General features: G+C 27.2%; 1 protein-coding gene across 1 annotated transcript in view; it reads left to right on the top strand.

The window, feature by feature from the left end:
* LOC122720222 (neurexin-1) overlaps positions 1 to 13,995 on the top strand; it is a 420,486-nt gene that overhangs the window by 323,130 nt on the left and 83,361 nt on the right. Inside the window, exon 15 of the mRNA XM_043946779.1 lies at positions 2,056 to 2,164. Coding sequence (XP_043802714.1) covers positions 2,056 to 2,164 — 109 coding nt within the window. The remainder of the gene's footprint in view (positions 1 to 2,055; positions 2,165 to 13,995) is intronic.

Below are 13,995 nucleotides of genomic sequence, written 5' to 3'. Positions count from 1 at the left end.
TCAAAATTTATTAATATGCTTATAAAGCTATTACATAAAATTATTTGACCGATTAAATTTTTAATAAATTAAACCTTTTAAGTATTTAAAAAAGAAATTTAAAAATCCAGTATTTTAAAATTGAGAAAAGTCATGATAATTAAGGAACGAGTCTAAAAAAATAATTTTCTTAAAGATTAAAGCTTAGCGCTAATTATTCACGCTCAAGCATTATTGCATTCGCGCGGTGTAATTCAATCGGCGCGTTTCCGCTCGAGATGTTTCCATTACGCCATGGCGCGAATTTCCTCGGTATTTGAGCGGTTTCATCCTGCAACACGCAATCAATTTCGTTGCAAGGAACCGTATAAGCTCAAAATCGAAACAGGAATTCCAGACTTGTGGCCTGATTATTATATGCAACGTGTCGAGTTTGACCATGAAATCGAAATTTGGATTCTAGGACATAGTTTTTGTAATTTATAATTAATTCTCGACGATATGACTTTATTTGGACACTACATAGAATTTCAGAAATTTTTTTTTGATATTTAAGGATTTCTTTTTTTCAAAAGAATTTGTATTTACTCGATTTTGTGACAAATAATTTTTTAATAATCCATAGGCGAAAGCAAATTTCTTTTCACGATCAAAAATATAGATAAAAGAACGGTATCATTGTGATTTTCCAACAGCACATAGAATTCATGCAAGTCAAGAACTATGTTTAAATATTTTATTGGTTAATTAATATAATTATAACGATAAAGTGAACTTCTTTTGATTAATTAAGATAATTAAACGAATCGAACAAGATCGATTGAACAAAGATCCAATTTATTTCAAGCAAAGGACTTAAGATTATTTTTAAATCAAATTAGAATTTTCAATATATCATTACTAATTATAAATAATATTTTTCCAAAAATAAACAAATGTACACAACAATTTTATTAGCTTAAAACGCGATTAAATTCTATTAAAATTAGGAAAACTTTAAACCGGTGTAACTCCAAGGATAATGATTTTTAATCAACGAATCAAAGATCATTAGAAGCATAAAACCTTGCTCTTTAAAATGCTTTTTCATTTATCCCGATACGACTTCCGGTTCCCGAGATATCGTCATGTAAAGAAAAGATAATTTTTAATCATTTATCGAAGTCCTATTAAATCCTATTAAAATTCGGAAAAATTTAAATCGCTATAACTCCGAAGATAATGATTTTTTATCAATGAGTGAGCAATCAATAAAAGCGCGGAACCTTGCCCTTTAAAACGCTTTTTCATTTATCCCGATATGACTTCCGGTTCCGGAGATATCGTCGTGTAAAGCGAAGGGTAATTTTTAATCGTTTACTATCTCCGTCCTTGTCTCTTATTCGGACGCTCGTTCGCGTCTCGCCTCACCGATCTATCCCAAACTCCAGACAAGCGGCAGACGCAATTCTTGGAAGAACGTAGTACGTATTTCTAGGAAAAAATGTAGGTCACGAGCCATTCATAATCTCTGCACTGTCTAAAACTTTAAATCCTTATATCTCGGCAACCGATTGAGATATCGGAATAAAACAAAAAGGGATTTCATTGGCATGGTTTTCTCTATTTTCTGGATAATTTTTAATGATAAAATTATTTTTTTTTTTTTAGTTTTTTGCGTGAAAAGTTAAATTAAAAAATATTTATAATGACATAATATGGTATTTTATTCTGAAATACGATATTGAATAAAATTTAAATGTTCTGAATAATGTTTTGAAATTTATTATGATCTTTGTTGTTATAGAATTTATCATTTGAAATAAATTTGTGATAGACAACTTTAAAATTATTTTTATATATTGTAATGCAAGTTTGGCATTTATTTTATATAATATTATATATTTCATATAATTGAATATTTGTAGAAGTTTTAATTGTAACTTATTTATGATACAATATAAATTTAATAAATTATAAAAAATATTTAAATGAATATTTAAATATTTTAATGAATATTAAGAAATACTAAGAAAAAAAGATTCATAAAATTATATTTATTGTTTTTCTAATAGCACAATTTTGTTTTATTTTCAGACATTAGTTGCTGGACAAGGTTTAAATGACGACATGTGGCACACACTAAGGTTCTCCAGAAGAGCAAGCTCTTTGAAATTCCAAATCGATGACGAAGCTGCTGTACGGGGTAAGTCAAAAATATAAATTCTTATTTATTGCATGAATGAATTATTTAACAATAAATCATAACCAATTATATTCCATTATCAGAATACATTTATTTATTAATCAAAAATAATTTCTATATATTTTACAAAAAAAAGTTTCACATCTTTCATATAAAAGAACTCGTAAAGAAGGAACACAAAAAAAACTAATTTTTATATGCAAATAGAACAAGGCTTTCATAAAACCTATTTGAATAATTGAATAATATTTAAATAAGGCAATTTTAAAGGATAAAATTGTTTTTTGAATAAAATATTTTCTAATTTATCTTTAAAACAATAATAAATATTGAAAACACTTTTAAAGCGAAAGTTTAAATAAAATTATATTACATATAATCAAATATATCCATTACAACAAAAGTTAAAATTAATTTTGCTAAAACTATTTATATATTTTAGATTATTTTAAAAAATTTTATCATTTTATCACTTTTACTATCATTTCAGCTATAGCTTTAAATATCAAAATAATTAACGATATTTTCACAAAATTCAAATGCCTCGTGTGTGTGCAAACAAAAATGTAAATCAGAAAATTGTTTCGTCCAAAAAAATAGATAAAAAATTGAAAGTTATAGGACAGATTCAATCATCTTTTAAATTGTCGAATTTGTTTCTGTCCCGCTATTACAACGAGACTGACAAGAGCACCATGAATTTGTATCAGCTCTCCCTTGTTCATCGTGGCATTATATGATTCCCTTTTTGGGTTTCGTGTGAAGTATTTAGTCACACATCGGTGATCTCGTTCGCGCTTTTCGAGGAACGAATACAAAAAGGGGCTCGTTCGTATTTGAATTCGAATTCGCTCGTCTGCAACGAGCCAGCTCGAATAGGGAAAATATTTCTATCCGGATCGATTCTACCGGTTTTTCGTATGCACACATTTATCGATACATGGTAAATCGAATATTTGAAAAAACTAAATTGGATATTCGATTTTAAAATTGTCGATGATGCGATTAATTATAGATATTTTATTTGTATTTGAGTGTTAAGAATTAGAATAGAAGTGAAAATTTTTCAAATCAAGATAAATATATCTATTTTCTTACGAATATTTTGATTATATACATAGATTATGATTCATAATTAAAGATATAATTCGATTGAAAAAAAGAAATGTATAAAATTTTCTTTCAAAATTAAATTAATAATTAATAATTAATATTTCATCTTTATTTATAATCTTTAATAAATCATTTAATTTCTATTATTATTTCAAATTAATTTAATAAAATATAATTTTAAAATGTCTTATCGAGAAATAAAATATCAATTTCTTTTTTATATTGAATATTGATAAGAAACAAGAAGAAAATATAATTCTATCTTGAATAAAAAATACATAATGATACTTTGAAAAATAAATAATAAGTGAAAAATATTACAAATCGTATTATTCCTCTATCAGAATATAAAGAAAAGAGGAAAAGACGAGGGAAAAAAAATAAAATGGAGCACGTCATTCTTTTTTTCAAATTGTCAGCCTCGACAACACCATTTGGATCAACTATTTTACAGCTGCATCAGACGTATCTATATAATTTGCGTGGCAAGCGAGATATTTTTGAAAGTTGTTCGAACACAAGATGCCATCGGCGCACCTGGAAGCTGTAATCGTGTTAAAAAATCATGATACTTTTTTTTTTTCAGTGTCAATAGGGAGTTACACAGAGATAACTTTTAGATAGGTTTTTTTTTTTCGTTTTCTATCGGGTGTCATTCATTTTTCATTGAATAGCTCATGGTGTTGTAAACTCCCGTTGAGAGTACAAAATTGGATTCGAAGTTTATGTAATATTCATTTAACGATCTTTTTTTTCTTGCATTCATATTCTTCTTCTTTTTTTCTTTTTGTTTTCTTTTTAAACCATTTTAAGATAATTTTTTAAAAAAATAAAATAAAAATAATATTTTTTTAATTTTACTATAGAATTTATACAACATTAATATAATAATTATATCCAAATAATTATATTATTGTTATTTTATTAGTATTATACGGAAATGAAATATGGAATATGATTAAAAAAAAAGGATACTATGTGCAAATATTTATTATACTTACTGGGATAACTGCAACGAAATTAAATCTATAAAAAATTCAATAACGCGTTATAAAAAAAGCAATTCGATTTCAATTTTAACAAGTATAGATACATATTTATTATTTCAATAATGAACAAATTAAAAGCAATAATAGCTTAATTGTTCAAAAAAAGAAATCATATATTTAAAACTAACTAACTAATAATTAATAATACTACTACTAATTAATAATAACTAACTAACTATTAATTAATACACAAAAATTTTTCCAATTTACATTCTCTTGCCACTTATGCCAATAAAACGATTTAAAAAGATTCTACCTACCACCGACACGACACACCGACAAACAACGAAAGTTTACGATTACAAGAAAGCCATTTTCCGTTACGAACGAAGGACAAAACTTGCATCCAAAGTTTTACAATCGTCAAACGCCTCGTAACACCGTGGAGTAAGTGGCTCGTAACAGTTAGCACTAGGTTCCAATCTATCGCTTGTTCTTTATCGCCTCGAACCTAATCGGATTGTCTCTCATTGCTCAGGCAATAGGTACTCGACTCTGAAACGTTGGCGCTACAACTCTGGCCCCTTTGTTACCATTTACCCCCTCCCTCTCCATCCGGTTTGTAGAATTGTCGTCGGTACGTAACGTTTCGAAAGGCAATCAACCGTTTTACATCTGGAACAGACACGCAATTTACTCTATCCTCCTTATCACAGACATCACCCATGTTTCGTTTCATTTGCATCGATACACTTTTGTAACGGAAACTGCAGGGGCATCCCGCCATTTCCAACTCGGTTCCGCATCGAAACGCTTTTTCCGGCTTTAGACGCTTCATGCTCGAACTCGTTTTTAACGTCTGGTATTTTGCTTCGTATCGTCGTGTTTTCAATGCGAAATATTTGACGGAAGTCGAGGAATTTTATGGAAGGATTTTGAATATGTCGATTTTTACGTATTATTGATATCAAGTTTGTGGTTGAATGATAGGTTCTTTGAGATAACGAATTTTTAGAAATAATTTTATTGTGATACAATGATTAGATAACTTGTAATGATAGTGTTATAGAAGAATTTTATATAGATATGTATATTTATTATATATTTAAATATGTATACTTAATTTTATGTCAAAATCAAAAGTTTATGGTTGTAGAATTTCAAAAAATTCAGAAACTGAATTTTTTTTCGATTATATTATTTATATATTTAAATTATGTAAATGATATTTTAATTTTTTCTCTTTCTCAATATTCATATTTTCATTTCGGCTTTCCTATTTTTCCAGATATTTATACTTTTAATATCATAATATTATATTATATTGTGAAAAATATTCGAAATATGTTTTTTAATATCATAAATACTAATAAATAAAACACTAAATAAATCATTAAGATCATTAATGAAAAGATTTTTATATTTAAATCAAGCATTTGACTTTCGATATTAAATTTCAAAAATTGAAAATATCAAAAAACTGATATAATCTAATATTATTATGTTAAAATATTTACAAAACATAAAAACGAAAAGGGAAGATCGTATTGGTAATTTGAAAAATCAATAAATTTCCAATTTTCTTTAAAAATTAACAATTTTTAATCATCATAGAGTACACGTTGCATTATATTTAAATCATCGAATATTAAACAATTTAATCCTCGAAATAGAAAAATATTTTTACACTCCACGTAACATTTTACATCGATTTTAATATTGGACGCGCTGCACCGTTTCGTCCCATTTCTATTGCACAAAAATTTTTAACGACAGACCAAATTTTCAACGTCTCTGTCGAGTGGAACATTTCCAAAAGATATTCCTCGCTTTGTGCATGATAGAATTACCTGAGATATTACATTTTTTTTTCAGGTAGAAAGTAGAAAATGCGTTTTCTCCGACGACGTGGTGAAATTTGCAAAACTGTTATTGCTCTGTCAGAAACAGAATTTGTAGAAACGGGCCGTGTTTGTCCCCGAAATTTTTCGAAATATTCTTCCGCTGTCGTGAGCAAAAATTTAGAGGAACGTAAATATTCGAGATTTCTAAAAATAGTCGATGCTTAGAAATTTATTTCGTGTTAAATTCAATTTATAACTATAACAACTCCCTTTAAAAAAAATACGTGATGCATAGTGAATATAAAATTGTAATATGCACGAAATGAGATTCACGAGAAGAAGTATAAAATTACGTTTCTCTTAGCCACTCGTATTAATTTATTTTAAGGATAAAAACGAACACGTTGAAAATAATGCAAATAAATTTCTTCAACTGTTTAGATATTAAATATAATTTAATCTTCAAAATAAAAATGTAAATTTAAGTTTCTTCGTAATTTAGAAGAGAAAGAAATGATAGAGTTTCAAATAAAATTGTATCTTCTTAATCATTAATTTATCAATCTCAAAAATTACTGAAACATAATATATACATTAGAAGTGTGATTATTATTTTGAAAATAATAATCGATCTATTTCAATCAATTTATCACAATATCATATTCATTAAAAAGAAGAGAAATATATCTTCAAAAGGTTATTGTATCGAAGGATGGACAAAGTTTAAACTTATATCTCGAGACGAATCAAATCACGAAAATCGTGCGAGTCAAGGTATCCTCGACAATCCATTTCGCATCAACGACTTCTTTGATCCTCGTATCTTTCCTTTATGCTCGAACTGTCGCGAATAAGCAATCGAGAAGTCAATCTTGTAAGGGAGAGAGAGATGAAAAGACGAGGAAAGTTTTTCAATCGAATCGACACGTCCAATTTAATAAATTCTCGGTTGACATATTGTGAAATTGCGAGTGTATTATGCACAGATTTAGTCACCTTTCTCGTTAGAATCTTGACTTTAATTGCGCGCGCGAGGTATTAATTAGGAGGGATTAATTAACGCTAATTAAAACTGACGAAGAACAGGGAATGTCGTATTTAACAAGTCTGATGCTAATTTTCCCAAATTTTCATCCAATTTGTTCTCCTTATTTCCACAGATTTGAAGATGAAACAGGTAATTTGACATCAAATTTGCACGATTTATTTCCCTAATTAGTATTTTTATTCGTATTTTTATATTGAGATGTTTACTTTAAAAGAGGTATAGAGTTCATTTTTCATTAAACACAAAACAATAAGATGGATTTTCAAAATTATTCATTTATAATTGAGCACATAAATTAATAATTTTTTAAATGTTTTATTATAAAAATTATATATTGACTATTGCTTTTCTAAAAAACAAACGAAAATTATAACAATATTTTGTAATATAAAGAAATTAAAATAATTTTGATTCGAAGTCGAAAAAAAAAAGGTGGTACTATTGCGTTATAGTGTGGTAGAATTGAGCAAGAGGTGATTCTATGAGGAAAAAGAAGTCAAAAGGAAAAAAATACAATTTTTTCATTTCGGGCTTCGTTTTCGAGAAAATCGAGTTTGAAAATTTTTCTAGTACACGTGCACGTTGGTGTTAGCTTCCAATCGAACTTTTTCACCATATCTGCTAACAAAATGTCGATAACCTCCCCCTCAAATTTAATTTTCTCAGAAACAGAGCCTTAAATAAATAAACTTTATTTTATATTTTCAATTTATCTTCATTGCTCGATTATCTTTTCGCAAATTAATCAAATGCATATACAATATATTAATGTGATTATATTTATTTTATTATTATTATTATTTTTTTTATTTTATTATTTTATTATTATTATATTAATATTTACGAAACAATGGTATATAAAAATATATCTTTGGAGGAAAAATGATATAAAAATATCAGTTTAAGCTTATTTATAATTATTTAATTTTGTGCCATTGAAACGAGAGAAAGATATAATTTAATAAATAAATTTGAATCGACATTTTTATATACCAAATTTTGTTTTCTAGAATCAAGCATCTAGAATCATCTAAACCTTCAAAAGATATTCTATGAATATATTGGCATTAAAATGTATATCTTTTTACATTTGTTACATTATTATTAAATAAATCATTATTTCCTATTTGTTACAAATACTCTCTTCATCAAGAATTGAAAAATATAACGACAATTTTATCGATTTTTCTTTTTTTTTTTTTTATTCTTCCGTGTAAACATATTCCATTTTATTACCAAAATCCAGACAAAATAAAACTGAGCGTAGTAGCAACTATATCGATTTCATCGGTCTCTAGTATTCCTTTCAACGCGAAAATTCACCCTCGAACATCGTTCACAACCTGTGGCGGGGGCGTTGCATCCTTCAAGACTGCCCTCTCCCAATGCAATATCGTATTTCAAAATCCCTATTTAGCATAAATATCGGAGCAACGGCCAAGGCGAGAGCGGCAATTCCTTCGGGAATTGCACGTTCAAACCCTAGGCGATGGAAGGACAATACGGTGAGAGAAATATCGAAGGAACGGTAGAGTAAAGGGAATAAAAAATGGAAAATAAATCTCTGAGAGCGAAATAGAAGATGGAAAAAGGAAATGCGGGAGGAATTTTATTAAGACTTGGAAAAATGAAACACGTATATTCCAGTTACACTGTCGTTATCTCATTCTATTTTGAAATAATTATTGTTCGTTATATGTTTTCAAATATTTCTTGACAATTCTTTCTGTCTTATTTATTTTGTTTATCGTGATATTTTCCACATTAGAAGAAGGCTTTTTAAGAAAATGAACTATCTGTCGATGGGTGTGGTAATAGCTATTGCCATAAATTTTGTAGGGGAAGTTTTATGCTGGTTATATTTCAATCATAACTTACGTCAAGAATATAGAAAGATAAGGAAGATATAAAATAATAGTAAAGTTATGGAAAGAATATAAAATGATGAGCTCACGATATTATCAGTGAATAGTTAAATATATATATATGATTTAAAAAAGAAAAATTAATTAAAATTGGCATAACGTAAAAAAAAAATTTTTGTTTAAAAAATAATAAATATAAAACGATATAAAGAAATGTTATATTGCACGAAATATTCAATATAACAAAATAGCATTATTGTTTTCAAATTCTACAGACTGAAAAATATTTATAAAATTTCAAAAATCTCTTATTACATTTAAAAATTTTCCTTTATTGGATGTCAAGAAAAAGAAAGAAATCAATATTGTTTCGACTTGAACACTTTTATTAATGAAAATGGTACGAAGAAATGAAACGGAAACGATGAGGAACAGCTCTGTGTCTGATCGAATTTTCTCTAGATGTATAAATATGGCTAAAAGTCATGTACACAGCAGGAGATCCGCCATTTCTTTTCCAATAATTAATTCCTATGTCGATATTTTTGTCAGTTGATCAAATCTTCAGGAAAAATTTCATTAATCAAGAAAATTTTTCTTATTGTAGAAAAAAGGCAAGTTTAAAAATACAACTGTGTTAAATGAAGGTATATACATATTTCATGCAATAACTTTTATTAAAAAAATTAATGATTTTTATGATCTTCTATATTCATATTTATTAATATTATTCTACTGTATAAAATAATTTCTTAAATATTTTATAATTATATTTTTCCATTAGGATTTTTTTCTATTTTATAATTACTTTATTTTTAAAAAGAAAATATTCAATATAATTTATAATTTTTACAAACAAACCAAAAAATTAACTATAATGATATTTCCTATATCATCATGAGTGTATTATATTTTTCGAAATTATCGATAGTTCCATTATGAAATATAGCGCGAATCGTATATGAATTGTATCCCAATTGAACCAACAATTTCAAAAAGGAATCCACTATTTTGTAACAATGCGAATTGTGAACAATCGCTTTCGTGTTGAAAATTCAAATACTAAAGGATCAGTCATTCAATCTGTATGGAAATGCAATAAAACCGTAAATATATTTGAAACTTCTTTTAATATTCATAGCTTGTAAAAAAAGAATAATCTAGTTCACTATTTTTTGTTTTTAGTAGGGAATAATATGAATATTGTTCAAAACATCGTATATTTTCTCTATATTTTTATATAACATTTTTCATTATTTATTTTTAAGCATTCTGAATTGTGGGTGAATGATCTTGTAGATTTATAATAATTTTTATAAAAAAATTAATTTCTAAATAATATTAATATAACTGCAACACATCTTATGATATTTTACAATATTTATATCTTTTTTGTTATAAATTCAAATATTTTTTGAATGAACCATGTATTATACATATATCATCAATTTGGAAAAAGTTTAAGAATTGGACAATTCAATTCAATATCATTATTTTGCTTTTGTCATTAAAGTTTTCTAAAAGATACATTTTTTAAAAAAAAATGTTATAATTTCAATTTTGCTTTCTAAACTATCATTATATATAATAAATAAAATTACATTATCAAAATATATTATCGATATTATTTATTAAAAAAAAATATTGAATAATTCAAAATAAATAACAAACAATATTTTTCATTTCCATTGCCACTATACATCAACTCTAATCTAACTTTAAAACCTCGATATTCTTTCAGTTTCGTGTCGCAACGACGCGAAAGTCGGTTCCATTCCGCTTCACTTCCATCCCTCACACGCGTTCTGTATTTTTTTCCTTTTTCCTTTTTTCTTTTTTTTTTTTTCTTTAAACTCTTCACACGTGTTTAACGCATCTCTAAACACGAAAGCACTCGAGATTTCTAATTTTTTAACGTAAGAGCAACGATCATCATCGCTGAGTACCAACGTCATTATTACAGCTCAAATAGGAACATCCGTTCTTCAGCGTTCTTCCAGAGAATTTCCGGTGAAACGTGGTGTTTGTATGTACAAACGATAAATTATTTCCTTCCGTTCATACCACAAATCGTTAAATTAACGTTCCACGCGTTCAGAATAGTAGGAATTAATTGCTAGTCCAATTAATTTTCATATGCGAATTACATTGATGATCATTGTTAAACGGATTTCGTATAATTAAAATTAATCATATCGCGAAATCATTTACAATTAACAATTAATTGTTTACATTTTTGAAATAAATTAATTCTTAAAATATATTATTAGATTCTTCGTAGAATTTTCAAGCTAGATAATTTTTATAGCTGTTCATTTTTTATTTAAATCAAAGAAAATCATTAAACGAATGAACGAAACTTATTTATTTATACATTTTCTAATATTATACGAAAGAGAAATTCATTGCATCGAATAATTTTAATAATAATGTGATTATTAATTAATATTGAAATATTAATGATTAAAATGTAATTACATATAAAATACATATAACTTTAAATTAGTTATTAAATATTTAAAAAAACAAAATAAATAAAACATAATTTATCATGTTAATAATATAATTGCACAAAATCTTTCCAAAATAAAAAAGTTATCTTATATTAGATATATCAATAACAAAGAAAATATTGATAGAAATATTAAAAATAATTAATTTTAATAATTAATGTTTTGCATAAAATATAGGGAAAAAAGCAAGCAATTTTTAAACAAATTTATCATTATCACAAAGTGGTAATTTATTTATTACCACATCGAGTTAAGTTATCTTCACCATTTGACAGGTTAATGACAAAGAATCTTTTCGAAATAGGAAAGTTTTCTGTTTATAAAGAAACTCGCTCTACTTTATCTCAACGATGGAACGGACCGCAAAAGTTACGGCAAGAAATTACCTGAAGAGATTTTTAATTTCGAGTTTCCACCGTGAATATCATCGCATCGATTCTTCTCGAAACTTTCTTCTCCACGATTTTCGTTAATTATTCAAAGACCCAATACTTGAGAAATAGCCAACTCCCGGAAAATTTTCTCAGAAGAAAGTACAACGAAAACGCCTTCGACCTACCGATATTTTCGATAATAATTTACGCTTTGACAGGTTCGCCGAGTATTAAGTTCGACGTTTGTAAATTATCGACAGATCGAGATTGTAACGAGATTCGAGCGAGAAAGAAAGTAACTTCGCAAGCACTTTTCGTTCGTTCGTGACTCGTCGTGCATTAGTAGAACGCATTCGAAATTATTCTCGATGAAATATCTTAGCAATCTTGAATATTCTTCAAGTGATTAATCAGAATTAAACGATAATTTAAATGTAATTTTTATTAAATGGATTTAATTTATTTCTTCAACGATTTGTATTTTACTATTTAATAAGAACCTTACTAATTGATAAAACAATTTATTTATTCTTCAAAAAATTGTAAGAAAATTATCAAAATCTTAAAAATTGTGTTATATTCAGAATTAGGAAACTGAAGTATTTCCATAAACAAATACTATTTTATATAATATTTAAATCGTGGTACTATTTGCTATTTACACTCAAATTTTGTTAAAATTAAATACTGTATATTTGTATATATTAATCGAAATATTACATTCAATAATATGTTTAGATGAATTGATATTAAAATACACATTTGAAATACACATTCTTTACAATTCAAAAAAATCTTGCATCGATTCCAGAAATCAAAATCTTTCTTTTTATTCACCATCAATATTTTAAAAATCCATATTCTTCATTATTTTATAAATCCATAACATCACATAAACCAAGGAAACAACGTTATTAATTTTTTTTCTCGAAAGGCAATGCAAAAACCTTATAATAAAATATCGTTTCCAAAATATCTTTCTCACGATCAGTTTCAATAAAACCTTGCCTCCAACCTCTCCACCAGACAATGTACGTCTAAATCACCTACGAGGAACGGAGGGACAAGATCGCGCGTCCCACAGGGGCTGTAAGAATGGATGCTGATGCATCCCGTTCGCGACTCGAATTCGGAACTTTGTAAAAAGCGCGCGTTTCTTCTGATCGTATCTCAGCTCTCAGAATTCTCTCGGTCGGCCATGAAAGGGGGCCAGAGGCGAGCACACTCGGGTAAATTACAAATTTCCCAAAGCGGTCGCCGGATGAAATCACAAATTCCAAATGCGCGGCCGTTTGCATTCAACCGGCGACTCTTCGAATCGAGGCGCTCTTATGAATGCTAATTGAAGATTTTCCCGAAGTGCATCGGGGCTTCTGGTGTTCGTCGACGACCCCTATCAGAAATATCATCATGGCTATAAGTTTCTATGGAAATGTAATCGAACGAAAAGTTTTCACTGGCCGGGTATTGGGGGAATTTATTTATCGTTGTATCTGTTTCATTCTATTAAATTTATCTCCATTTTGTAGGACAAGATTTATTTCAAGTTTTAAAATTTTATTAATGGATAAAATTGTAGTAATCGATATTTAATAATTATTGTTTGAAATGTGATATATATGGAGTATTAATGTATTTGTGGAATATATTTAAAGGGAAGTAGATTCTACAAATCATTTATGAAATATCATACAAACGCGAAAGTTATTTATTTTATTTATATAATTATATACAATTTAAGTTTGGAACAAATAAAGTGGAGACAGAGAAAGATGATTGAGATATGTCACTTTGTGTCTCATTTCGACTAATGAAAACTTCAATTTTATTCTTAACCAATATTTTTGTGTACAAAATCTTACGTATTAGCATACATGTGTCTTAAAAAATTAACTAAGGAAAAAGAATATAAAAGATGTTCATTTGGTTTAATAAAAATTTGAAATATTAATGTTAATACACAGAATAATTGGTACTTTTATTGCCATTGCTAAGTTATTATTATTTTTTTTTCAAGACGACATTTTAAAACAGGAGTTGTCTATACAAAAATAAAAACTTTCAGTAATTACACAGTCATTCTAT

The sequence above is a fragment of the Apis laboriosa genome, unplaced genomic scaffold (genome assembly GCF_014066325.1).
Source record: "Apis laboriosa isolate Shangri-la unplaced genomic scaffold, ASM1406632v1 scaffold122_cov146, whole genome shotgun sequence".
Lineage (NCBI taxonomy): Eukaryota > Metazoa > Arthropoda > Insecta > Hymenoptera > Apidae > Apis > Apis laboriosa.
The sequence above is the reverse complement of the archived record's forward strand: the minus strand, read 5'-3'. Positions and strand labels throughout refer to the sequence as shown.